Source organism: Lutjanus erythropterus, chromosome 9, assembly GCF_056507025.1.
Source record: "Lutjanus erythropterus isolate fLutEry1 chromosome 9, fLutEry1.hap2, whole genome shotgun sequence".
Lineage (NCBI taxonomy): Eukaryota > Metazoa > Chordata > Actinopteri > Lutjaniformes > Lutjanidae > Lutjanus > Lutjanus erythropterus.
In genome coordinates this window covers 35212414-35239006 of record NC_139325.1, presented here as the reverse complement: position 1 = coordinate 35239006, position 26593 = coordinate 35212414, and the positions used below count along the sequence as shown (strand labels likewise).

The window sequence follows — 26593 nt, the reverse complement described above, 5'->3', positions numbered from 1 at the left end:
TTAGAGCTCAATATTTACACTTCACAAATTCAGAAACCAGGTTAAATGAATTTACTCTTGTTATTGTCACTTTTTATTGTTTGTTGGTAAAGAAATAAACTAAAAGCTTTTAACTGTTGTTTAACAAGTGATCAAAGCTTAAAGGAAAAGATTCATGTCTTCACACTTTCACACAATTCACATAATCTTTTATTACATTATGTCAGTTCCACAGACTTCTTTAAATCACTTTTTATATAAAAGCCCTAAAATATTGAACATAAGATGATATGAAATAAATCTAAAAACCAAATTTGTGAAGCAGGAAACAGATGTAGGAAGACTTGTACATGACGCCTGTTAACTGTTTGCTCAGGTCCAAATGTTTTTTCTTATCAGGATCAGAGTCCTCTCAACCACTCCTAAAATTTTCTCTTACATAACAGAAACAAAAATAAGAGGAAATCTGTTAATAAATGGCTGCATGATGCCAAATATTTCAGAGTTAGATTAAAACAAATTTCTAATAGTTTTATGTTTACTAATATCTACATGAGACCCGAAATGACATCGTTATACGGCTGTGTTGGATTTGGATCTTTAAAATTTGTGTATTTTGAGCTGAGATTTGGTTTAAAACAAGAGAAAAAGAGATGAACAGTGGATGTATTTACATTTTTTCTCTTCTCTCTCTGTGTTGCAGGTGGTTCAGACATTGTGTGTCTGTCTCTGATCAGTCTCGGGGTTCAGACCTGCGGCGAGGACGACACAACAACCTGGAGGACTCAGGACTGCAGACCGTCTGTAGTAAAGACCACACCGGACCCTTTCGGCTGGTACCAGAAGCCCGGTACTGAAAGCAAATACACACTACTGTAGTATAAGTACACACTCTACACAGAGCTAAAGGAGCACAGTGTGTATTGTGATGTGTTTGTGTTTTCAGTGAATCAGTGGAGTTCGTCTCCTGCTCTGTGTCCTCCATTCAACCTGCCGACGACCAAAAACAACGGTAAGACTCAAATAATACTACGACTACTACTCATTACTACTGCTGCTGCTGAACCTGCAGATACTGTCAGTACTACAAGAGCAACTACCACCATTACTGACGCTGCTACTGCAACTTGCTTGTGTTTTTATATTGTACATTAATAAGATAACAAGTCTACTTACAAACAGGTGATGCATTTTGAAACATGAAACTTTGTTGTATTTTCCTTTAATTTGTCTCTCATCTGTAGAAATCTGTCATGAAACATAATTTTGGTTGTTTATCGCACGATAACCTCTGATTTAAACATTTTGAGCATGTATGTAAGAGGTGATGTACAGTAAGCAGCTCACTATTGCAAAATAAACCCCAGCAGGGTGATGCAGGTCCAATAATGACCTGCTCACTGTACATTATCTCACTACATAGTGACAACCCAAAAAATTAAGAATTTGACACCAAATTTTAAAACGATTTTAGTGATTTAACAATGATTTTATTGTTCCTCCAGAGTCTATGATCAGAACTGGGTCCATAGCAACCATCTGTTCATCATAACAACGGTCTGATATACAGACTAAACAGGCCTTAGCTTTGTTAAATACTGATTGGTCAACTGTAACATTCTATGTAATAAATGTATATAAATATATCATTTACCACAGCTGTCAGGTGCTGGAAGACCTTGAAAATGCTTGAAAAGTGCTTGAATCAGACTTGAGAAAAGTTGTACGAGCCCTGTGATCAGGATTTCTGCTTTCCTCTGTCACCTTCATTACCATGTAACTGAGAGTAATACTCGAGTATCTGTGTCTCTCAGTGTCTCTGGATCAGTGGACTCTCCTCTCAGACTCATCTGTCCTCGTGGATCCTTCTGTCTCTACATATGATGTCATCCACGTGAGCCGTGACATCGCTGCCGACCAGGACAGGACCAGGGACTGGTGTCTCCATGGTAACTACCTCACATAAACGCTCTGTGTGAAGTACTTGACCCTCCTCAGGTCGCATAATTCAAGCAGGAAGTGATGCTGCTCTGCTTTCTGTTGCCTTCCTGTTTCAGCCTGTCAGGAGGCGGAGTCTTGTGCTGCCGTGTCACTCAGTGAGGTGGAGTCCGCCACCCGCTGCATTCTCTACCCCGACACTTTAGCCTGTGGGTTAAGCTCTGCCCCCGGCTCGTCCAGCAGCGCCTCCTCCTGCAGACTGGTCATCAGAGAGCCCGCCCCCCGGGTGTACCTGAGGACAGGTGAGCCAATGAACCATCACAGTGGAGAACAGCACAGTTACGGAGAGGTTCACCTGCCTGTGTTGTTGTTTTTCGTCCTCAGAGCGGTTGCCATCGGCTACGTCCGTCTCTATCCCTGGACATGGGATTCTGCAGGGTGTTGCCGTGGAAACAGGCCTGGGCTCAGACAGAAGGACAGTCGTTCAGTTCCTGGGGGTCCCGTACGCACGTCCACCAATAGGATCACTCCGCTTTGAAGCAGCTCAGCCAGCTGATTGGATGGGGACCTGGGACGCCACCAAACCCCGGTAACCACCCGTCTGTCTGTCTGTCTGTCTGACTAATCACCTGTCTGCGTAGCGCTCCATACAGGCTGCAGCGTTCATTACAGCCAAAACAGGAACAAACAACATCCTGAAAAACATGACGTGGCGTTTGTTCTGAGGGGGGGCGCTAGAGGATTGGCTGGATCAGTCATTAAAATCATCATAAATCTTCTTCTGCTGTTTCTGACTTTATGACCAGTAATTGTTGAGTTCTTTACTCAACTTGAAGTACAATTTGTTGATCATCTTCTGTATCTTCATGTTGAATGCAGTGTTTTTATTCTAAAGTTCTGGTGAATACTGTACACTGCTCTACTGCACAAAGTTTGCATGCAAAGATCAATTTTTGTTTCTATCTAGTTAGAAGTAGTCACGAGTCTGTTTTGCTTTGAGCCACGTCTTCAAATGAATCTTAAATGTTGAAAAGCTAGAACGTTCCCTGGCAGTCAGTGCCAGGCTGTTCCATGATGTACCTTATAACATCTGGATATTTTGATCATATTCTACATCCCTAATTAACAATCTGAATCCAACTTCTTCCAGATAATAAATGATGGGGTAAAAATCTTAACAGTAAAAACTGCAGTTAACAGTCTGTGTGTCTGTTTGTCTGTCCTTCAGTCCCAGCTGTATTCAGCCTGGTGATGTTGAGTCTGCAGCCTCCAGCGAGGACTGTCTCTACCTCAACATCTTCACTCCTGCTGCTCTGGTGAGTCTTCAGAGCTGCACTCAGCTGCTGTCTTTTTCTTTTTTATGGCAGCCAAAGACAAAGAAATAAAATCTGACGTCTGTCTGTCTGTCTGTGTGTGTGTGTGTGTGTGTGTGTGTGTGTGTGTGTGTGTCTCAGAGGGGGCGTGTCCCAGTCCTAGTTTTCTTCTTCAACCCTTCAGCCAATCAAAACCCAGGACTTTTGGATGGCTCCATCCTTGCTGCTGTGGGTAATATTGTCGTGGTAACAGCCAGCTACAGGACTGCGGCGCTGGGATTCCTGAGCACAGGTGTGTGTGTGTGAGACATGAAGACTGAGAACTGAGAAAAATGTTCTGCCTTTGCAGAACGTACCAAAAATATGGGGTCATACCATGTTATTATTTATTGACAATATTTATTATTATTATTATGAAGGTACGTTTGTGATGTTCCAAAAAACGTTTAAAATCAAATTATTCCAAGGGTTTTGGGATGTTTCTGAACATTTGACGCTACTACTATTTATGCTTAGATAAAATAAAATTTTATAATTTTAATTTTGAAAGTCAATATGCTGCAACAGAAAAAATATTAAATACCATCAAACTTCCTGATAAAATCTGACACTGTTTAATTTTAATGCATTTTCACACCTGGGTCTAAGAGTTATGATATCTCTGCAGGTTCGTCTGGTCTCCATGGTAACTACGGTCTGTCAGACCAGGAGGCGGTGCTTCGGTGGGTCCAAGCTCACATCTCTCTGGTGGGCGGAGACACCAGCAGAGTGACAGTGGGGGCGGAGAGACGTGGTGCTGACATCACCAGCCTTCATCTCCTCTCTTCCTCCTCCTCGTCTCCTCCTCTGTTCCAGCGTATGATGCTGATGGTGAGACGACTCATCCGTCTCTTCCTCCTCTCAGGGTTCAGATGAGGGCTAGAAATTCTGGAAAACACTTGAATTGGGATAACAATTAAGCGATGATTGATTAAATACAGTTGGTATCAGTAAATGAAAAATTTTTAAGATTCTCTAAGTACAATCAATCAAATTAGTGACTGTTAATTTTATCAGTGGTTGATTAAGGTAAGCAACTATATATTGAGTGGATATATAAAACATACAGATTTCATTTTTCCACAGCTGTAGGAGCTGGAAAAGTTTAAGTGTTTGAATTTGACTTTTGAAAAGGTACAGGAAGCTTCCTGTGCATCTTCACGTCCTCACAGCTTCACTGACGATCTGATGATTCAATAATCACTTATAATCAATATTTACTTCATATTTCTGTGTGTGATTTAAACTTCTTCCTGTGACTCACAGCTGCTGTGTGTTCTGATGGTTCCTGCAGGGTGGTTCTGTGTTTTCTCCATCACTGGTCCAGACTCCCTCCACCTCCAGACGTCAGGCGGTTGATCTGGCCAAAGAGCTCGGCTGCGTGACCTCTGACCTCTCTGACGATGACAAGATGGCCGCCTGCCTCAGAGCGACGTCTGTTCACACACTCAACGCTGCTCAGACCAAGGTGGAGTTTAAAAACCGTGAGTTTATCATGAAGGTCTGAGAGAGAAAAGTCTCACCTGTGTGTGTGTCTGTGTTTTGCAGCTGCTGGCAGTAAGCGGTCCGTTTCAGTCCTGGTCTCCTGTCCATCAGTCCGTCTCTCGGTCGTCCTTCCACAGAGTCGACCTGCTGCTGGGAACATCTGAGCATGATGGACTGATTGACCGAGCTCGCAGGATAAAGGTCAGAGGTCACACAGCGGTGATGTCTGGGGTCAGAGGTTCACAACCTGTACAATCAAAAGAGACATTTTTAGCTGCAAGAAGGGAAAAAAAAACAATCTGTCTAAATTCTGTCTTTTCCCTGAAAACCGTTCCGTGTTTTTTAATTTGGCATCCACAGCTTTTGCCCTGACTGACTGAATATTTGTTATTTATTTTCTTCTTTTTAGGACTTTGAGGCTCTGCAGGGTCGAGCTGACGGTAAGACGGCATTTTACGAGGCTCTGAGTCGCTCGCTGGGTGGGGTGACAGGAAATGAGCTGCTGAAGGAGGCGGCGTCTTGGTTCTACTCTCTGGATCACAGTCCCTCAGCGGCCGGATATAACCTGTTCTCCAGAGCGCTGTCCAACGCCACCAGGTCAGATCCTCAGTTCACATCTGCTCCAGTTTCACGTCTGTGTTCATCACTGCAATGTTACGTTTGACTTTTCTTTTTGTTTTTTAAACACAAACCCTTATTCCCACTGCGTGGTACTACTTGGCTCTACCCAATTGGCTCACTTTTGGTTCCTGGTATTTTTTCCCAGTTTGGTTTTCCACTGCAGCTGATTAAACTAACAATTATTTTCATGTCGATTAAAGTGTTTTCTCATGTAAAACGTTATTGAATGAGCCGTGTGTTTGTTTGTTTGTGTGTTGCAGAGATCTGTTCATCATCTGTCCCACCCTGCAGATGGCTAGCCACTGGGCTAACAGCAAAGCTAACATCTTCCTCTACCACCAACCTGCCACCAGCGCTCACAGCAGGTACTCGCTGTTTACTCACACATGTTCCAGTGTAACTAAGTAGATTTACTCAAGTACTGTACAGGTTTGAGGTACTCAGACTTAACTTTAGTATTTCCACCTTCTGCTACTTTATTCTTCTCCTCCACTACATTTTTTAAAAATAACTTTATGACTTTATAACAGTTCATGCAAAGCTGTAGCCCAACATGTTAACAAAACCAGATCAGATTTAAAATAATAAAACATTTGGAAACAGTTTGATCATATTATTCTGCATAACAAGTACTTTTGGTACTTAAAGCATATTTTAATGCTGATATTAATGTATTCAGTACTTGTAATAGAGTATTTCTACTCTTTAACATCAGGGAACTTTTAATGGTACAGATTACTGGTGGGTGGCTTCAGTTTGATTCTGTTCTTTTTTCTGCTTTAACTGAGACTTTGTGTCATTAACATTACTGATCAGTTACTGATAAGACTTACTGATGATTGGTTCCTGTGTGTAGGGCTGAGGTGTCCGTTCCTCTGGACGTTCAGTTTGTGTTTGGGAGTCCTCATCATCCAATGAGCTCTCAGCGTTTCACTTCCTCTGACCGACGCCTCTCTCTGGCCATGATGACCTACGTCTCCAGCTTCATCCGGACCGGGTCAGTTAAACACTCGCTAGATAAACGCTAATTTAAGGGATAGTTTGCATTAGTAGTACACAAGCTCAGTTTGGAGGAGCAACAGGAGTACTGGTGTAGAAAGCTAAACAAAGTCCTGCTGTGGACAGGGTCAGCAGCAACACATCTAAAAAAAAAAATCAGTATCAGTTTTAGTGTATGCTCCATTTAGAATATTTTCACCACTGTACCTTTCTGTGAGACAGATTTTTCTGACAGGAAACCACTGTTATATAAGACAAATGTCACTCTCTACAAACCAACCAAACTCCATAGGTTAAATCAGTCATTTTAGTAACCTGTATTCACATACACACTCTGTTCAGTGAAGTTTGTGTTTTTGTGTGACTTGGATGTATTTGAACTATTTTTGAAAAACGCTGACGTCGCACACTAACACAAACAAACTAACAGATGGAGGCAGCAGAAGACCAACAACTCAAAGTAAAATTGCTGTTTTTGTCAGTGGAGTTTGGTTGGTTTGTAGAGAGTAACATTTTTGTCTTATATAACAGTGGTGTCCTGTCAGGAAAGTCTGTCTGACAGAAAGGTAAAAAGGTGAAAATATTCTTAATATAACGTACACTTAAACACTTCTCCTACAGCTTCTCTAAACTGTAGCTACCTCATACAGCTGCACTTCAAATAAAGTGAACTGTCCCTTTAACTAACAATGTTATGACCAGCTGATCTGTGGCTGAAGCGCAGTCAGACGAGCCGTCACTAAACAAAAGCTCTGTTTTCTTCAGGAACCCGAACCTGTCCCGTGTGTGGGCAGAGTCAGCTCTGCCCCACTGGCAGCCGGTCCCGTCCTCTGATGCCCCACCCACCTACCTGCAGCTAAGCCCCGCCCTCCAACACCATCATGGTCTGAGTCAGAGTGCCTGCTCCTTCTGGAGCCAACTGGGAAGCAGACTGACCAGTCTGAGCGGTAAGAGGAGCACTGGAGAGTCTGAGTCCACCTTCCTGTTTTCTACTCTGCTCTTCTCTACTTGATCAGTTTCTACTAAATCTCTCTTTTTTCTTTACTTTGATCTACTCTGTTCTGTCATGACTCGTCCTCCTGTACTGAAGGACAGCAGGTACAGGATTTGTTCATTTATTCTGTTTTTAACAGGGTGGCACCTAAAAGATACCTTTTAAATGATTCTCTTTGCAATTAGTTGATTAATCTATAGTCTAATTTCCACTCAGTTCAAGGTTCAACAATTAATCAATTAATGGATTATTAATCACCAGCTATTTGATAACAATCAGTAATTTTTTAAGGAAAAAAAGTCCTGTGATTCTCTGATTTCAGCTTTTTAAATGTGAATACTTTCTGGTTTCTTTACTCCTCTCTGACAGTAAACTGAATACTTTTAAGTTTGTGGACAAAATAAGACATTTGAGGACGTCCTCCTGTGCTTTTCGAAACACTGACATTTTTCAACATTTTCTGACAAACAACTGATTTATCAATTGAGTAAATAATCATTAGGTACAGTCCAACTCTACTGAGAAATCTAGTGATAATTATATTAACTGTCCAGTTAAATCTGTTTTTTTATTCCATTATATGATTGGTTATTCTTAATGTTATTTCCATATTTGGGGGGTTGGGCGGCTCTAAAAAGTTTAATTCTGGGTTTGTTTGTTTTTTCCCTCCAGGTGAGTTGGGGGCGGTGCCTGTCCAGACTATATTGACCCCTAAGCTCCCAGTGGCTGCACCATCCAGCCAAACACAGACTGAGAAAGACGCCTACAGCTAAACTAATGACATCATCATCACTTCCTCGTTACATCACAGTTCCCTGCCTCCAGATTCAGTTTGATCCAAACACCCCGCTGGTTTAATTATCAATAAAAAAGCATTTTAAAGTCTGTCTGCGTCCGTCTGTCTGTTCTGTGACTCAAACAGCAGCTGCAGTTCATCTGATGTCCACCAGATGGGGCTGTGATCAAAGTTCAGGTCCACATTTTACACAAGTTCAGCAGGCCTCATTCATGAACATTTTATCTGAAAAATGAGAAACCTACATCTATTCTTTGATACCGAGGCTTTTCTACATCGATACAGAAAAAAATGTCCATGCAACATTTGTTTGACAAAATATTTCCATGCAAAACAGACTTCTTCTCAAATCTTTTTATCCATAAACAAAATGACAAATCCAGGACGTCATAATGAACTGACGGCTGCACGATAAAGATCATTTCCACCACTGACACAATAAATATCCCCATGGTAGGTCATAATTCTGAGACAAAAAGTCAAAAGCGTATAATTTGGACTTCTTTATCTCATAATAATGATTTACCATGGGAGTATTTTTCCTTTCACTGACAGAAACAGGCTTCTACAGCTCTTACTTTCCCTCTTTAATCTATACATTGTTTTTCACTTTTCATCCCAAAGGTGCTGAATGTTTTAAGGGTTAAAATTCTGAAAATGAAAGAATATTTGGTAATAATGATCAGGACAGATGTTGGTTAAGAAAATTAATTCACTGAATGAGTATAAAGACTTTATAGCAGTTTTTCTATGGTGACCTTTTTTCATCCTGAAGATGCTCAACGTAACATTTTTTCATGAGCCTTTAATAAAAGAAAATAAAAGTGGCAGCCGTGAGCTCAGCATGTGTAAAAAATTGGCGTGAATTTGGCGGTGAGTGATTGAATGATGTGCGACCGCAAAATAAAAAGCAGTGAGAAGTAGTGTTTTTATAAAATAAAAATAATTACAGTATTCGATATATAATAACATCCTTGAAAATGAGCCAACTGTAATTTTAACATTGTGACTGAAATATTATTTCTTATTTTCTGTTACTGTAGCATTTAGCCTTTAGCTGTTTTCCGCGTGACATCATCAACACGGCGAACGAACGACTGTAAACATTTGAAGATCAAATCTTTTTGTATGAATGTTTCATGAATGAGGCCCTTTGATTCATATCAAACGGTTTGTGTTGGGAGTGTTTACCTTGACTGACAGGTGTCTCAGCCAATCACAGGTGGACGTCACACGTTCGTCTCCGCTCAGCTCCTCCACGCCTTCCGTCCTCTTCCTCTCATCTGAGTTAAAGTGAAACACAAAGCGTCAACATGGCCGCTCAGACTGAATCCCGACAGACGAGCAGCAACATTCACAGGAAAGGAGATTTAAAGGGGCATTCCACCGATTTTCCAGATAAAGGAAAGTTCCCTGGTTGGTCCTCCTCAGCCTGTGAAAATCAGCTGGTGCACACCCTAAAAAAAGTTTTCTGGCTTCTGGGTTTACTTCTGCTCACCCACAGACTTTACATCATTTGCATTCGAGATCTTTTTACTCGGCTCAAGTAAAATTTTACAAATATGAAACCTCCATGGATCAATAAGGCACAGCTCGTTTTCTTCAGACTGGTAAATAATAAACTCCTGATCTCCTGATAACAGCATAAAAAAACTCAGAACTTCCATGAATTTAATGAAAATAAAACTTGACGCAGGAAAATGTAGCACCCAATAATGTAATAATTTACTGAAAATGTAATAATGCCTGAAAATGTAATAAAATTTGCACTTAACTCAATCGGGAATGTAATAAAACCCAATAATGTAATAACTTGACCAATAATGTAATAAAATATTCTGACTGATATTGTAATAACATTTTTACCGATAATGTAATACCTTACTACATTATTGGAGATTTATTACATTTTCAGGTGGGTCTTTTTTTTTAAAAAAAATGATAATGTAAAACTTGACAGATAATGTAATATAGAGTTCTATATTTTGTGTTTTGAGAATCTAAGACTGTTAAATACACTGACTTTGAAACAAGAGAATAACTATTGCTTCCCTAAACATACTTCGCTCTCCACAGTTTTCCAACAAATCACTATCTCGTGAAAACAACCACAAACCAACAAAACTTAAGTAACACTTCATTTGACGAGGGTATGCATAAGTATTCATAACACCAACACATTATTTAAAATTTGACATAAATATATCCTCTCATAAATGGTTATTATATCACTTTGAATGATGGGGCGGCATGGCTCAGTGGGTAGAGTGGCCGTCTTGTAACCGTTGCTGGTTTGATCCTGGCCTGCAGAGCTCATGTTGAGGTGTCCCTGAGCAAGACACCGAACCCCTAACCGCTCCTGATGGGTCGTGGTTAACGTCTTGCATGGCAGCTCTTCCGCCATCAGTGTGTGACTGGGTGAATGTGATGTATAATGTAAAGCGCTTTGGGTATCGTTTCAGGTATAGTAAAGCACTATATAAATACGGACCATTTACCATCTTCCTCTAGCCTATGTCAAGTGATAGTGGTCAGCTGACATACCGTGAGATTTACCTCTATAAGTAAAGGTTTAATAAAAATGTCAGTATAAAAATGACAAAACATAATGACAACTGACTTGGTTATTTTTTAACTTTTGGGGTTTATATATATATTTTTGGGGTTTACATATACACATATGTGTATATATATATATATATATATATATATATATATATATATATATATATATATATATATATATATGTTAATAATGTTATACATTAATGTATAATAACTATATATGTATGTATATATATTTATTGTACATTATTATATAACATTATTAAAACTATATGACCAGAAGGACACAAAAGCAGCAAAAACGGACATAAAATGACCAGAGAGGGACACAAAATAAACACAGAAGGACACTAAATGTTCACAAAAGGACTATTAATATGGGTCTTGCTCCAGTCTATCATTTGTCCTGTGGCTTGTTGTGTCAGATACTGTGGTCAGGACAATGGCAACCCACTGAAGCTGTTAAGATGCTGGAATGTTTGACTGTTGTGATGTTTCGTCCGTCTCTTTCTCTGTCTCTGGTCAGTTTTTTTTTTTTTTTTGTGAAGCTGCATGTGCATATAGCTGTTAGTATAGGTCTGCAATTCAGTCATTCTGTTGTTTCAAATCCAGTGTAGGCTATATAACAGTCTTGGATTCTCAAAACACAAAATATAGACCTCTATATTACATTATCTGTCAAGTTTTACATTATCATTTTTTTTTAAAAAAAAAAAAGACCCACCTGAAAATGTAATAAATCTCCAATAATGTAATAAGGTATTACATTATCTGTAAAAATGTTATTACAATATCAGTCAGAAAATTTTATTACATTATTGGTCAAGTTATTACATTATTGGGTTTTATTACATTTTTGATTAAGTGCAAATTTTATTACATTTTCAGGCATTGTTACATTTTCAGTAAATTATTACATTATTGGGTGCTACAAGGAAGCTGCATCACCTCTGACCCTGCAGACCGTGACCACAGAGTGGAGCCCTGTTCCTGCTGGAAATCCTAGGGCATGATGGGAGTGTGCGCCTCCTCCCTCCTTCCCTCCCTCCCTGCTCCACCTGTGTGCAGGTGAGGCAGGTGTATAAAGGAGTCTTTCTCCGGATGGAAACAGACTCCAGCAGCTGCTCACACTGAGATCTTTGTCACAAACTGTTGGATTTCCTGCAGAAAGATGGAGACGCTGCTCACACTCTGGATCGCTCTCACCGTCACCGCCTCAGGTAAGAAAAACACGCACCTCACCTGCCGCTTTCTACACTTTTTACATGTTTTCTGAATGTTTGTTTCACCAAGGATGGAAAAATTAAGATCTAGATAACAAAGAAACTTATAAAAGGAGGTCAAAGAGATTAGAGATGGTCTTTCAGCTTGGAGACGGACTGAGGAAAAAAACACACCTGTAGGTTTATCACCTTGTATATTAATCTGTTAATTCTTTTCTACGTTAATCGATGAATCATTCCGTTTATAAAATGTTCATCAGTTTCTTTTGTTTTATTTGACTGACAATCCTAAAGTCAAAGATATTCACTTTATTGCCAGAGAGGAGGAAATATTCACATTTAAGAAGCTGAAATCAGAGAATTTGGACTTTTTAATCTTTGAAAACTGCTCACACTGATAAATTGATTAGCAAAATAGTTGGCGATTCATTTAATAATCGATTAATAACTGACTAATCATTGCAGCTCTACATTAGTGCAAAACCAGTAGCGTCAGTTCCTTTTCAGAAAAGTCTGTCTGACAGGAAAGTGAAAATGTTCTAAATGTGACGTACACTTAAAGTGATATTGATCATTTTTTGCTGGTCCCTTATTTAAAATTTAACTGAATGAAGTACAATTTAAAGAAATTTGATCAAAATCATAATGTGGCTTTCTTCAATTTTCAAATTGCAGGAGGTGCAACATTTGTTTAGGGCAAAAAAAGGGTCTTTAAACATTTGAATGAATGAATGTGGTGAGACAGAGACATCCTGTCCAACAGTCTACACACTTAAAAAAAAAAAATCTTCATTCAGTTCAGATTCGTGCAGAAAAAAATCACACCAGAGTCATTTTAACATGTTTTAGAAATCAGTTTTCACTACAGTGAATACAGTTTTAGATGACGAGGGCTAAAATGATTTTGAAAAATATCTAATTGTGATTATTTTGACTGATATTAAATCTGTGATATTAGAGTTAATTTCACATTATTATTCTTATTTTGATTAAAAGTTGTCATGTAAGACGTCTAGCCGCAGCATCTCCACGTCCTCCTCAGTGTTTAGCCGACTGGTTTAGAGTCGTCTTTGTGAGCCTGAGCTCTGATCTCTGGTCAGTCTTCCTCCCTCATTTCCTGTTGCGGCGTTTTGTCCCACTTTTCTTTCACACAATAGTTTTTGCCCTGCAGAGGCTTCAATACGGTGCTGCTCCTTTTTTAGGCGTCTAAAATCTGTCTTTTTTCTACTGAAACCTGTCAACCTGATCTGCCACGCCCACAAAGTCAGAAGACAAGGTCCAGACAGCAAAATGAGCCGTTTTTGAATTGTTATGATGTTTGCAAGTCTTTGTGGATGCTTAATGAGAAATTAAACTTTTATATCATGTATGCATTTTTATAATTTAAAGTCATTTAAGCTGCTGCACTAACACAGTGTAGTCTGGTGTCACATCTCTCCACAGCGCTCAGCGCGGGAGAAACATCTGGCTCCACACACACATTCTGCTATGGGGGAAAAACATCCCGCCTTGTTTGCGTTTCTTTAAACCAAGTGCAAATGTCCTGGGTGGAACTAAGCCCAGGATGCAGCGACGGTGCGGCTGGAAAATAGTGTTGTTTTGGTGGAACATTTGCACATCAAGAGGCGAGCTCTCATATTAAAATGACCACATCACTGCAGAAAAGCTAACAGCTGTTAGCTTGTTTACGTTCGTACCATTAGCATCCCAGGTGCTGATTTGCTATTTTCAGTGTCTAGGTTGCAGCTCAGAGGTAGTTCTTGTTTCCCGAGGACTTTGAAAACGTAGATAGCAGACACCGTGATGCCACTTGCAGCAAACAACCAAAGACATGCGGTGAGTCAGACTAAGTCAAAGCTAACTCAAGCCAGGCTTAAACAAGCTGCAGTGTGAGCATGAAGGGAGAACAGATCCATCCTAGAACAGCTGATTGTTGAAAAAAGGATAAGATGTCACAAAAAATGTGAATGATGATTTTCCAGATGATTTTCTGTCTTCAGCTTGAACAAAATGAGTTCATAAATAAATAACTTCTTAACAAATCTGGCACACTTTTTCCTTAAATTATAAATGTTAAACATGATTTTCTTAATTTTTTTTTCCAGTTAATATGTTCTTTGAGACTAAAGTCAACATGTAAATTCCTGGTTGGTAACATAGACAAAGGTGTCTTTACGTGTCTTTGCATGTCTTTTGAGAGCCTGTTGCTGTCCATCTGGATTTTTCTGACACACGGCTAAATGATGTTCGACAGTTAACCTGCCACTGAGCAGGCTAGTTCAGTGGTATCAGTTACCATGGTTACTGAGCAGGCTAGTTCAGTGGTATCAGTTACCATGGTTACTGAGCAGGGATTCCAATATGAATTTTATTTAGTTTCTATAAAGTCTGAATGAAGCTGATGATGATACAAAATGATTCTGGTGAATTTGGTGAGAGCAATAAATCAGGTGATCAACACACTTCTCCTCTTCATTCAAATTAGCATAGCAGCTTCCTGAGCAGCGTCTATAATGGCCAACAGTCAAAACACATTGGTCCTATTTTGGGCAAATGCAACAAGAAGAAATGTGGGTTCAAATCCTGGCTGCTATACTGTATTATCTGGTGATATTAATTATTGAAGCAGAAGAACACCATTTCAACATTTATCGTAATGAACACAATAGAAACTGTGCACGTCGCCTGCAGCCTAAACTTCACTGCAGCTGTGAGGATGAAATGCCAAAATGCCAGATCACACACTTTGCATCTTCATTGTTTAATATTTTCCACATGATGATGGTGTCAGAAATCAGTCTAATTTACATAGTAGAGCCACATGTTACTGTACTATCTGAATTAATGCTCAGAAGTATTTGAATTCATGCTGCTCTGTGCTTGTTAATCAATAAATTAAAGAGCTCGCTCTGTTCCACCAGCACATGCACACAGCTGTTGAAACTGTTTTGAGAAATAAAACAGGGTCCACATATGTTCTAAATTTTATTTCAGGCAACCGTTAACGTCGGACCCTGCCTACTATAAGCTATATTACTTTTCAGGCTTTATTATTTTTTAAATGGTGTTGAGCTTTCCAGGTGATTTCATTTTTGTGTGTTGTATTGATGTATGAGTGTTTTCTTTAACTTACTGATTAGAGAGGCTATGTTCTGTTTTGCTTCCATTGGTGCAGCAATGTCACTGCAGAAAACCACATTAATATTTAAGCAGCAAAACTAAAAGCTGTAGCTAGAAATTTGACAAAACAGAGGAAACTCTCAGAGGAAACACAATTAAATAATCAAAGAAGTCCTGCTGCCATCTTGTCATAAGTAAATGTGCACACAGCCTCTCTCTCTGCAGAAATGCACCCTTCCCACATGCAAACCTACCCGCTGTTAATCAGAATGTTAATTTTTATGACCCGGCCTGCCCGACCTGTAGATTAACTGCAGCACTTGTGGTTGTAACTGCAGTCCTCACATCACTGTTCCATGTCATATGAACTCCAAATCAATGCCGGATTGTATTAATCTACACAACAGACTTTCTCATGAGCACAGAAAACACTAAGCATGTGCAGTAGAGCTGCATCAATTTAGTAATTGATAAATTGTTTTAGTCATGTTTCAGAAACAAAATGCCAAACACTGGTTGCCCCAGTAGCCTAGTGTTCAATCTCTGAACGCATCGATTATTATCCAGAGACATATTCACCTCTGGTTGCAAAGGCCAATGTCTCGCAGCTTCTGGCACCACTGCGTTCCACCTCTTTTGCTCTTTTCCACACAGGCTGTTTACCTGCATGCAACTAAAGCCAGCTTATATGTAACTGGTCAACACTGTAAATGGAAACCAGAGCACTTCACACACCAAAACACTGTCCCTTGTCAACATATGCAGCATTCACGCAGATATCTGTTTAAAGAGATTACCTAGTGTCTCAGGTGGGTCAAAATATCTGGTTTTCACTGCAAGATGATCTTGGCCAAAAGAATTCCCAACAATGATGTTTTGGCGATATCTACAGAAATTCCAAAAAAAGAAAGAAAATGCTATCAGTCCTGTCAAACATCACATAGATGATCAAAGATATGTTGAAATAAATTGCCACATACCAAAGAAAGAACCCAAAAATATTTTGTCCTCCATTGTTTTCTTATGTTCCTTTGTTTCCTGTGTTGAGTTAGATATGATGCTATACTGATTATGTGATTGATGTGGCTATTACCATCCAGTAACAACCCTGCCTAAATTTAAGAGTACTGCCTGCGATGGAAACACAAAACAAATCTAGGGTTAAGATACATGTCAGTACGGGTTTCAAGGACTCTACACCAGATGTGTTTGGTGGAAATGTAGCAAAATAATCTATTGGTTAATTTGACAAATTCTGAAAGTCCAAAGTAACTCTTCCTAATGGTTGTTGCTTTTGGTTTTAGTTTGTTTGTCTGACAAATATTCAGTTTAAAGTAGTCAAACAGAAAAGCAGCTTTTGATCATCAGTTGAGTTTTACATTTCACACTTTTCTGTCGATGGATCAGAAATCACAGCAACACATGAAGAATTCACGTTTTTTTTTCCTTCTTCTCATTCATCAGTGTCTTCCAATACGACTCCTGTTACCCTGCCAATCTCACAATCAGCTGCCAGCAGTCAAGATGTTTCTACACCATCCATGACATCTGATCAAATCAGAAGTTCAACCACCAGGAGAGAAACCAGTCACATCAGTGACCACACAACAGCACATGGATCCACAATCAGCAAGCACACTATCACCGCTGACCACACGACAGCACATGGATCCACAATCAGCAAGCCCACCATCACCGCTGACCACACGACAGCACATGGATCCACAATCAGCAAGCCCACCATCACCGCTGACCACACGACAGCACATGGATCCACAATCAGAAAGCCCACCATCACCGCTGACCACACCACACCACATGGATCCACAATCAGCAAGCCCACCATCACCACTGACCACACCACAGCACATGGATCCACAATCAGCAAGCCCACTATCACCGCTGACCACACCACAATACATGGATCCACAATCAGCAAGCACACTGTCACCACTGACCACACCGACCACACCACAGCACATGGATCCACAATCAGCAAGCACACTGTCACCGCTGACCACACAACGCCACATGGATCCACAGTCAGCAAGCAACCTGTCACCACTGACCACACGACAGCACATGGATCCACAAACAGCAAGCAGACTGTCACCACTGACCACACGACACCACATGGATCCACAATCAGCAAGCAGACTGTCACCACTGACCACACGACACCACATGGATCCACAATCAGCAAGCAAAATGTCACCACTGACCACATGACACCACATGGATCCACAGTCAGCAAGCACACTGTCACCACTGACCACACGACAGCACATGGATCCACAGTCAGCAAGCACACTATCACCACTGATCACACCACAGTACATAGATCCACAAACAGCAAGCAAACTGTCACCACTGACCACACGACACCACATGGATCCACAATCAGCAAGCCCACTATCACCGGGGACCACACGACAGCATCCAGTGAAACCATGGCAACAAGAACTACAGCAGGCAGCAGTTCATTGAGTTCTGTTTCCCTGAATACACCAATCACATCAAAGAGCTCAACCCCAGCCCCACCGCCAACTAGTGGCGGTGTTCCTGGATGGGGAATTGCTCTGCTGGTCCTGGCAGCTCTGGTTCTGCTACTGCTAATCTTGCTGCTGATCGGACTGGTGAGTCTTAGAACCCAGAACCCCTGGTGTTCTCTTTTTCTCTGAGATGTTCAGACGGAAATCAGTCTCATGACTGTGTATTCAGTACACATTAACTTTTTTCCAATTCAGTTTAGATGTAGCCACACCCACTTCCATTCCGTTTTTCTTGTGATTGGTTTGTACGACTGACATATAAAGATGGATGCCGTATCTCCACGTCTTCCCACTGTACTAAACTGAAGCCAAAATATCCCACATAAAAATGCTGCCATCGTGCAGTGGTGACGTCATTTGGAGCCAGAGTCTGTACAGTAGAGATACGAGGGTAATTCAAAAAGTTCTGAGACAAATTGAAAAAAAACTTTATTTATGAAAGATAGAAAATTATTTTTCAACATAAGATCCACCTAACTCAATACATTTCTGCAAGCGATGTTTCCACCGAGAAATTCCTTCTTGATAGAATTCTGGAGCTTGTCTAGTCAACCAGGTCACAACCTCCCTCTTCGTTTCAAGTATGGACTGAAATCTTGTTCCTTTCAAACGTTCCTTCAACTTTGGAAATACGGCTCTAGAAGGTGAAGAGTCTCCATAAACATTTTGCAAAGCTTCAATGATTTCTGTAGTTTCCATTGAAGTTTTGTTAGAAATTTGATGTTTGCTCGAACTTCAAATTGGCTCATTTTGGACGGTCAAAAAAGTTGGTTTTGTAATATGTAACCTGGAACATTGAATAACAAAGTTAGAATGCTGTAACTTGTCAAATTTGTTTATAAGTCATCAGTGGTACGATTCAAGGTCATTTTGTTACACTATTTTGACTCAGTTTGAATTTATGTCATTTGTCTTAGAACTTTTTGAATGCCCCTCGTAGGAGTTGAGCCATACTTTTGAGTTCCAACCCACACAGCTGGCCGACTCAATGGCGAGCAGAGCAGAGATGCTTTGGCTTTACTTTTGGGCAGCTGTCATATCGTCCATTTCTATGTAAATTCAATGGTTTAAAACAAACAGCCAGCCATGGCGCTGATACAGCAGACTGTGAGCTGTAGTCTCCGTGGTAAACACACAGACACCTACAGTTGTGGCAGTCCCTTCTGCTCAGTTCGCATGAAGGGCTGCCTTTCCACATACACACCAAGTCTGGAAAAAAGACAGGTGCAGCCAGGAACGCTTGGTTTCGGCAGTGACGGTGCCATCTTCCTTGGTGAGTCTTCTCACCAAGGAAGATGGCAACTGCAGGGTCCAGGCAGAGCAAGAGGAGCAGCAGCAGGCCAGGCAAACTATAGTTCACAAACTTCTGTATTAGCGCTAGAGTTGCAATGGTAAGAGTTGACTAAACTGTTAGTCGATAAAAGTCTTTGTCGACCTAGTTTTCATTTATTTGTTAGTCCATTCATGAGGTACACCTTGCCGTTTGGCCCGGGGGAATTGTTGCAGCACAGATCTTTTTACTTGTAACCAGGACCCATGTCGGCCACCTTGACAGTTAGAAATATAGCAAAGTTACTGAGGTGATGTACAGGACTCCAGGGACAATGACGATAAAGGGTTCAGGCGGGACCAGAGGGTGTGAAGCGGTTGAGGAGCGAGTTTATATCAATCGCGTTGATAAGTCTACAGTATATGTTTTTGTGAGTTTTGTATGTTGGATGTTCTGATGTTCCTAGTGACTAATTTCCTTGTTGCTTTAGAGCAAATTTTAATTTAGACTAGCCAACTAGTCTAACAGTAAGGAAAGACTCAGAAGGCACAATTTATTATCTGTTAATGTTAAACAATGTCTGAAAAAAAGAGCCATTTGAAGCTGTTAATCAGTCTACAACTGCCAAATCGTATTTTAAATGCCGTGCCATAAGAACATGGTCATAAAAGAATGGTGTAACCCAGTCCAGTGAGGGTTGAGGCTGGTAGCCAGTAAATTTAAGAAGACTACATTTAGGGTTGTGTTTAGAAGGGAACCCCAGACACACAAAAGATCTCTCGAGAGTGATCATTTTAGCCCAAACCATTATCTTTCTCTCACCTAAGTAAATAATTTTTGTCTTTATATCTAAGGATTTAACCACAGCGTTGTCACATTATGAAGCATAATTAGTTTTTTTCAATGTGCACAATTAAGAAACAACACATATAAATCACGCAAGACTAGAAGGTTTCCTTCTAGACCATCTTTTGAAGCCTTAAAATTTCTCAGTTTTGTGTTTGTTGAGTATTTACAAACACAAATGCAGAAAGCACAATTTGTTGTTTTTGGCAGAATTATGTGCTGGAACATGTTATTTATTGAGCTTCAGAGGTGTTGGTAGGTGTATTCCTCTGTTGAGATCTTATATAAGGTAACCAATGTGCTAACCCTATTTCTACTGTACTCATTACCCATGCAAATACAGTCTTGTCCTACAGCTAATAACGTCAGTGTTTTTCCTCTGCAGCTGATGTGGTGTTGCTGCTTTAGGGGGCACCACAAAGGCTTCAGTCCCTACGACCATCTGACCCACAGTGACGACATCCCTCTGTACACAACACACAGCCACTTCGCAGGGCCCAATGGGAAACCATACGTAAGTCAACATGTCGAAATACACACATCTGTGAAGACATAAGATGCTAATGTCTCCAGGGACACAACAGCTTGAATGTCCTAAAAAATGCATCACAATGCTAATATCCACACACTGACAGTGGTCTGTCAAGAACAGATCTAGACGCACCAGACAACGGCTCTGGCTGGTCGGTGACGTACCACAACTTGTTTTTGGTTTCTATGTTTCAAACATGGTGGCCTGGGCAGAAACTTTCTCATATTACAGTTAAACAGGACATTAAAATATAAAAGACACTGGAGGCAAGAAATAGGTAATGCAATGACAGAATCTTGATTCATATTTGATCAGCACAGTCTAGTTTGACTACGCTTCACGCGTCTGCTGTGAATTCAGATTCGGCAAGTGGTCCATCAGCTTACCGTGTTGTATCCACCCTGCTCTCAATAGAAAATAAGATCTGTCGACTTAAAACCATCAACCGATCCAGTTCATTTGCACCACAAACTGATATGTCCTCACAAATAAGACAATGGTCTGCTAGGAGATGGTCCAGCCTATAACACATAAACCCAACAGTCTTCACTAGAACAAGGTGGTCTGCCAGGAGGTGGACCTCAATGAAGAACACTGAGGCTGTGTTTAAGGTAGCTCAGTCAAGACTCTTCTTCTTGATCCTTTGACAATAGCAAGACCCTTCTTCATGTTTTTTTATCAGTCTTGGCTGGTGTCTTCTTTTATGCTGTGCTTTGCTGTGAGTAAGGGGCTGTTTGGGGGCTGCATCTGTGTGGATGATAAAAACAGGATCTCCAAAATGATCAAAAAGGCTGGCTCTGTGATTGGCCTTCGCCCAGACTCGCTTCGGATCACTTTAGACAAGAGAATAAGGACTAAACTAAAACCAGTTCTGTTTTTTGAGTTTTTAATGATGTTTTAATGAACATTTTTAGTTGCAGCCTAAATCCACAGCTGTAAATCTGAAATGGCTTTTTAGTGTTATTTATTTGTTGTGTATTGTGTAATATCTATGTTGTTCACTGCATCTTGATTTGAGTTAATTTTGGTAGCAAATGAGTTTCCTCGCTGGGGATTAATAAATCTTTGTGATTTAACCTAATCTAATAATTTCTGATCTAATCACAAGAAGATGAGCTGGACTTTATAAAGACATATCACAATCCAAAATGTGGTCCTCCCAAGGACACTGGTCTGAGAAAGAAGACACATTACAATGTGTCCTAACAAGGACAGTGGTCCTTAAGGGACAGTGGTCTGTCAAGAGCTGATCTATATAAGGACACATCGTAACCCAAATGTCCTAACAAGGACAGTGGTCCTCACAAGGACACTGGTCTGTCAGGAGCTGGTCCTCACTCACACTTACACACTCTCACACAAACACACACAAAGGATAGAGTGTGTGTCGGTTGTGTCTTTGTGTGCTGTAATGTGACACCTGGGAAAAAGTCTCTCCCCTGCAGCAGAACAGAGTTCAGCCATTTACATTAATGCAGTCACACTGTTCTAAGCTGTTCTGATAGAACCGGCAGAATAAACTGGAGGTCCATGTTGGCTGTGAACCTTGACAGTCTACAGAGGAGCAGGAACAGTGTACATGACTGACAGGTTGTTTATTACATCGGCTTTAATAAGGACCAAAGACATAACACTGGACATGAACAGGAGAACCGATGTCAGTATTTGTTTCTCACGTGTCCCGTAAACAACTTGACGCATGTGGAATCTGAATGGGTGTGTGTTGGCTCGGACAGGTTCTTCTAATAGTTATTCAGTTGTTTGTATTTTAATGAGTCACAGTCAACATTTACCCAGGAGACATTGATAAATAACGGTAACACCTACCTGTAGTCTGATTGTCACCATGACAACAGGGAAATGGACAAACAAAAGCTGTCAGTAGGTGTGAGTCTCAGTTTGTTGACTTTAGTGGTAAAAATACCACTTTAGCTTTTGTTATTAGTGCATAATGTACAAGCTAACTGAGGCCTATTTATACACTGTAAATCATTAGTGTCAGTCACAGCGTGGTAACACTTATAACTGTTAATAACCTCTCACGCAAAGACATCTTAGTGACTCAGGCTGCACGGTGTTATCATTACAAAAATGTAGTGAAATCTATCACACCAATGTTTTCTCACAGCTGGAGAACAGCTCATCTGCAGCACAACAGAACTTCATTATGTACTGTTTTATCACATCGTACACTGTAAAACCAAATGCTCAAATTAATTATTTGATTATTTAATTAAGTACTGAAAACTTAGATTTGTTTAGAGGTTCTAACTTAAAAACCTTGAGTGCCAGTAGAATTTTCTTTCTTGTGTTTATTAAACACACAAGAAATAAAATAAGCCTTAATATTTTAAGATATTTAAAAAATATATATTTTAATTTATAATTGAGGCAACTGATTGCCTCAGTTTTTTTGAGTAGTGTTAACTTATCCAGGTTTACAGTGCATCAAAAAACTGCAGCTTTTTTTGCAGCAATTTTGATAATATTCCAATTAATCATACAGCCTTACAGTGACTATAAATTACTCATAAATATAGTTTTTTCTTTTTAAATATTTAAATGTGTGAATCTAGCATATTGTTAGGAATGATAAATCAGCCTACTGATTCAAATAAAAACAATTAATTTACACAACACTAACAAAAGACTACACATGAATGAACGAATTATTGATACATATTGGCCAATCAGCTGAAGAGAAAAGGAAAGGAAACAAAAAGAGTAAAAAGTCAAAATTCTCTGTTCCCAGCTTCTTACATATATATTATAATATATTACTGTCAGCAGATTAATCGCCCATGAAATAATCATTAGTTGGAGCCCTAGAGACCACCGGTACAGTCGGTGAGGCTAACGTGGCTAACATTAGCCATGTTGGACACGATATGTGGTCGAGGTTCCCAGCTGCGTCTCTCAATCAGCTACAGAGAATATTTCTCAACATGTCAAACTAGTTTTTAAAGTATGTTGTGGTTCTGGTCTCGAGCCTCATCCCATGATTCATCTTTTTCAGGAAGAAATTAATAAACCGACGAAGAACCGGACGGGGATGTACACAGTTAACCAATAATGATGCTCCATGACTCATCAGCTGACAGCGAGGAAGACCGACACGTAACAATCACTTCAGACTCTTTACATAAAAACACTCACTTTGTTTCTGTCTTTTACTGTTTTTTCAAATTATAATCTGAATTTTAAATGACAATCTGACATTTTTATTGTTAATTTCATTAGTTTTTATTTATTGCCTGTCAAGCACTGTGGAGCTCCGTTTTTTTTTGTTTTTTTTTAAAGCTACAAATGATGAAAATAATCATAAATGAACATTTATTTTAAAAAAAATGCTGAAAATCACATTTTTATGTTAATATACTATTTAAAATCAGTTATATTTCTTTGATTTTAACTGATAAACTGCATTATACTATATTCCTTGCTTTTATAATATAAAATATTACCGCTAAACGATTTTGAAGAAATATCTAACTCAATTATTTTGACAGATATTGGAACTGCAGTATGATTTGTGATATAAGAGGAGTCATTAATCTCATTTTTATTGAAAAACACATTAAAACACTTATGGTGTGTGTTTTTTTTTTTCTCCGCGATCTGCACTGAACAAAGATGTTTTCTTAAAGTCTAGAGAACGGTGTGTTGCCAGGACGCCTCTGCAGCAACACAATGTTTAATTTAAAATGATATTTTGACACACATTTAGCCTTTAACTAACCCTGCACATCCTGTGATTTGAAAATTGCAGTAGGCCAGATTGTGGTTTCGATAAAATTTCGATGCAGCCCTATCCACTCTTGTTACAGTTTTTATTTTATATTGGGATGATTATACAAACTAAATGTTTGAATTATTCTTTTTAATTCTATTTTTTTAATCACTTTTGACTTATTTGACTTACCAGTTACTGTTGTGACTATGATTGAGTTTTATTTTGTTTTAAAGTGTTTTGAGATCACTGCTGTAACTGACAGTAATTTTCATGATCATATTTCCATTTAAAAAAGTTCAATACAAAAACTGCTAATATTACATTAAATATGATACTACAGTCACTCTTTACTATGCTGCCAATATACTTTTAATATGTTTTTCTTTTGAATTTGTTGTGATATTGTCACTACCATCACTGTACTGTTTGTATTTTAGAGATGCAATAATTACACCATACCATGCCATAATAATTACGTATTCAATTCTTTAAAGACACATTTCATATTGTATTGCCTCTATTAATATTTGAAATATTATTGTCACAGGTACAATGCATTTTATTTTACGTTATTGTTTCTGCTGTAACTGCCACTGTTGTTCAATAATCAATTTTATTTATGAAGCCTTTTCTGTCATACATTGTACATCTCAAACACACCGATATAAAATGTTTTCATAGAATGCTAAATTCATTCTTATTTTATTACCAATATTGCTATATTTATTGTAACATCATCATATTATTTTATTTAATAGACATTTTAAAAAGGAAATTTTGGGACTAATCGTTAAATATTTTCATTCTTTAAAAAACCCACTGTTATTTTGTTTGATGATGGTTGTTTTTGATTTTTTGATTTTGTACAGTGTTCATATTGCCGCTGCTACAGCTGCCACTGGTGTTAATAATCATATTTCAGTTTGGCAGCAGCGTCAGTGTCCCAGTTTTCTTCTGCATTGTGTTCTGAAGCAGCACAGTTCCAGTCTGAAAGTGGATCCTCACACTGTTGAAGCTTCGGCGAGCCGTTTTTCAGCTTCGTCACAAAGAGCGTCCACAAAGACAGAAAGAGAAGGCGAGGCGTGGAGCGAGCGGCCGAGGAGTTTGTGAATGTTTGATAAGAGACTGATGGAGCTGATATCAACATAAAGAGACTGGGCTGGGCTCTGCTCAGTGACTCAGTCAACTACACAAATGTTCTGCAAACTCCACTGACATTTTAGCTTCAGATGCTTTTATATTCAGTTCCTTTATGTGAATAAACAAACACATAACGTGAAGAGTTTCCATTCAGCCCGTTTCTATTATTTCTAACACCTGCGAGTGAGTCGAGCCAATTGTAAGCTCAGGCCGGGTGAAATATTGATTATTTTTGTTATATTTGAGTATGAATTGATGAGCAATAACACAGATAACCATGTGCTCATATTGTCGTTTTCAGAATTTCCACTGGTCGCTGCTGAGGGGCAGTTACTTTACTTCAGTCAGACATAAAGTGTGTAGATTAGGGCTGAACAATTAAAAATATATATCTAATTGTGATTATTTTGACTATTATTGCAATCTGATTTGCAATATTAGAAGTGATGATCATTTTTGCATCATTATTCTTATTTTGATTGAAAAACATGTTAAATGATGATGGTGTGATTATTTTTTGCAGGAATCTGAAATGAAGAATTTTTTTTTTAAGTCTGTAGAAGCTGATTTGTAGGACAGAACGTCTCTGCCTCAACACAATCATTCACTTTAAGGTTTTTTAAAACTTTTTTTGTCTTTAAAGGGATAATTTACCCAAAAGATAAAATTCAGGCATTATCTACTCACCTTGATTCTGACTGAGGGTCAGGTATATTTTGTTAATGCTAGTGTTGCAGAATGTCACAAACAATGGAAGTGAATGGTGACCGTTTTTCAAACATAAAAAACAACTTGAAAAAATCATAAAATGCCTCCATACTGCTCATCTGGTGTAAACCAAGTCTCCTAAAGCAATGACATGCCCTCACACACCATCACACCACACACACACACACACACACACACACACACACACACACACACACACACAGTTCAGACAGCGTGCACGTGAACGTGGCTCCAAGCTAAAGATCTACAGTGAAGATTCAGGATTAAAAAACATGGAGCAAATAATATTTTTCCAGTCAGCTTGGCTTATTGGCGCTTTAGGAGACTTGGATTACACCAGACGAGCAGCATGGAGGCATTTTATGATTTTATTCTGTTGTTTCTTTACATTTGAAAACTGGTCACCATTCACTCCAGCAGTGTTTTGCCTACTAAAAAAATAAACCCGACCTTCAGTCAACATGAGGGTGAGTAGATAATGACTGAAATTTCATTTTTGGGTGAACTATCCCTTTAACAAATATTGAACCTCCAATTTCTTCACGGCAGAGCTGGTGTTCATGAAAAGCTAACAGTTTTTGGGTAACAGTTTCAAGTAACTTTTTTTTTTTTGCCATGACAGGGAAAAAAATCCTGCAGCTTCCTGCTCCAACAAGTATCTGTTAGACCTCTGTCTTAATTGTCTTTAGCCTGACTCATAGCAGCTAACTAGCTAACAA

At 39.3% G+C, this 26593-nt stretch overlaps 2 protein-coding genes across 2 annotated transcripts in view; both read left to right on the top strand.

The window, feature by feature from the left end:
* tg (thyroglobulin) overlaps positions 1-8253 on the top strand; it is a 32842-nt gene extending 24589 nt beyond the window's left edge. Inside the window, exons 35-49 of the mRNA XM_084725876.1 lie at positions 683-829; positions 926-991; positions 1794-1928; positions 2037-2219; positions 2302-2506; positions 3146-3233; positions 3372-3522; positions 3898-4100; positions 4564-4737; positions 4818-4955; positions 5164-5351; positions 5636-5740; positions 6232-6372; positions 7140-7321; positions 8041-8253. Of these exons, the coding sequence (XP_084582002.1) occupies positions 683-829; positions 926-991; positions 1794-1928; positions 2037-2219; positions 2302-2506; positions 3146-3233; positions 3372-3522; positions 3898-4100; positions 4564-4737; positions 4818-4955; positions 5164-5351; positions 5636-5740; positions 6232-6372; positions 7140-7321; positions 8041-8141 (2207 nt within the window). The 3' untranslated portion in view covers positions 8142-8253. The remainder of the gene's footprint in view (positions 1-682; positions 830-925; positions 992-1793; positions 1929-2036; positions 2220-2301; positions 2507-3145; positions 3234-3371; positions 3523-3897; positions 4101-4563; positions 4738-4817; positions 4956-5163; positions 5352-5635; positions 5741-6231; positions 6373-7139; positions 7322-8040) is intronic.
* Positions 8254-10414: 2161 nt separating this feature from the next.
* Positions 10415-25298, top strand: LOC146322015 (uncharacterized). Its single transcript, XM_084725875.1, is given in 6 exon segments — positions 10415-10426; positions 11705-11803; positions 11805-11949; positions 16537-17708; positions 20126-20254; positions 23289-25298. Coding segments are annotated over 6 exon segments (1614 nt in total). The 3' UTR covers positions 23346-25298.
* The last annotated feature ends 1295 nt before the right edge of the window (positions 25299-26593 follow it).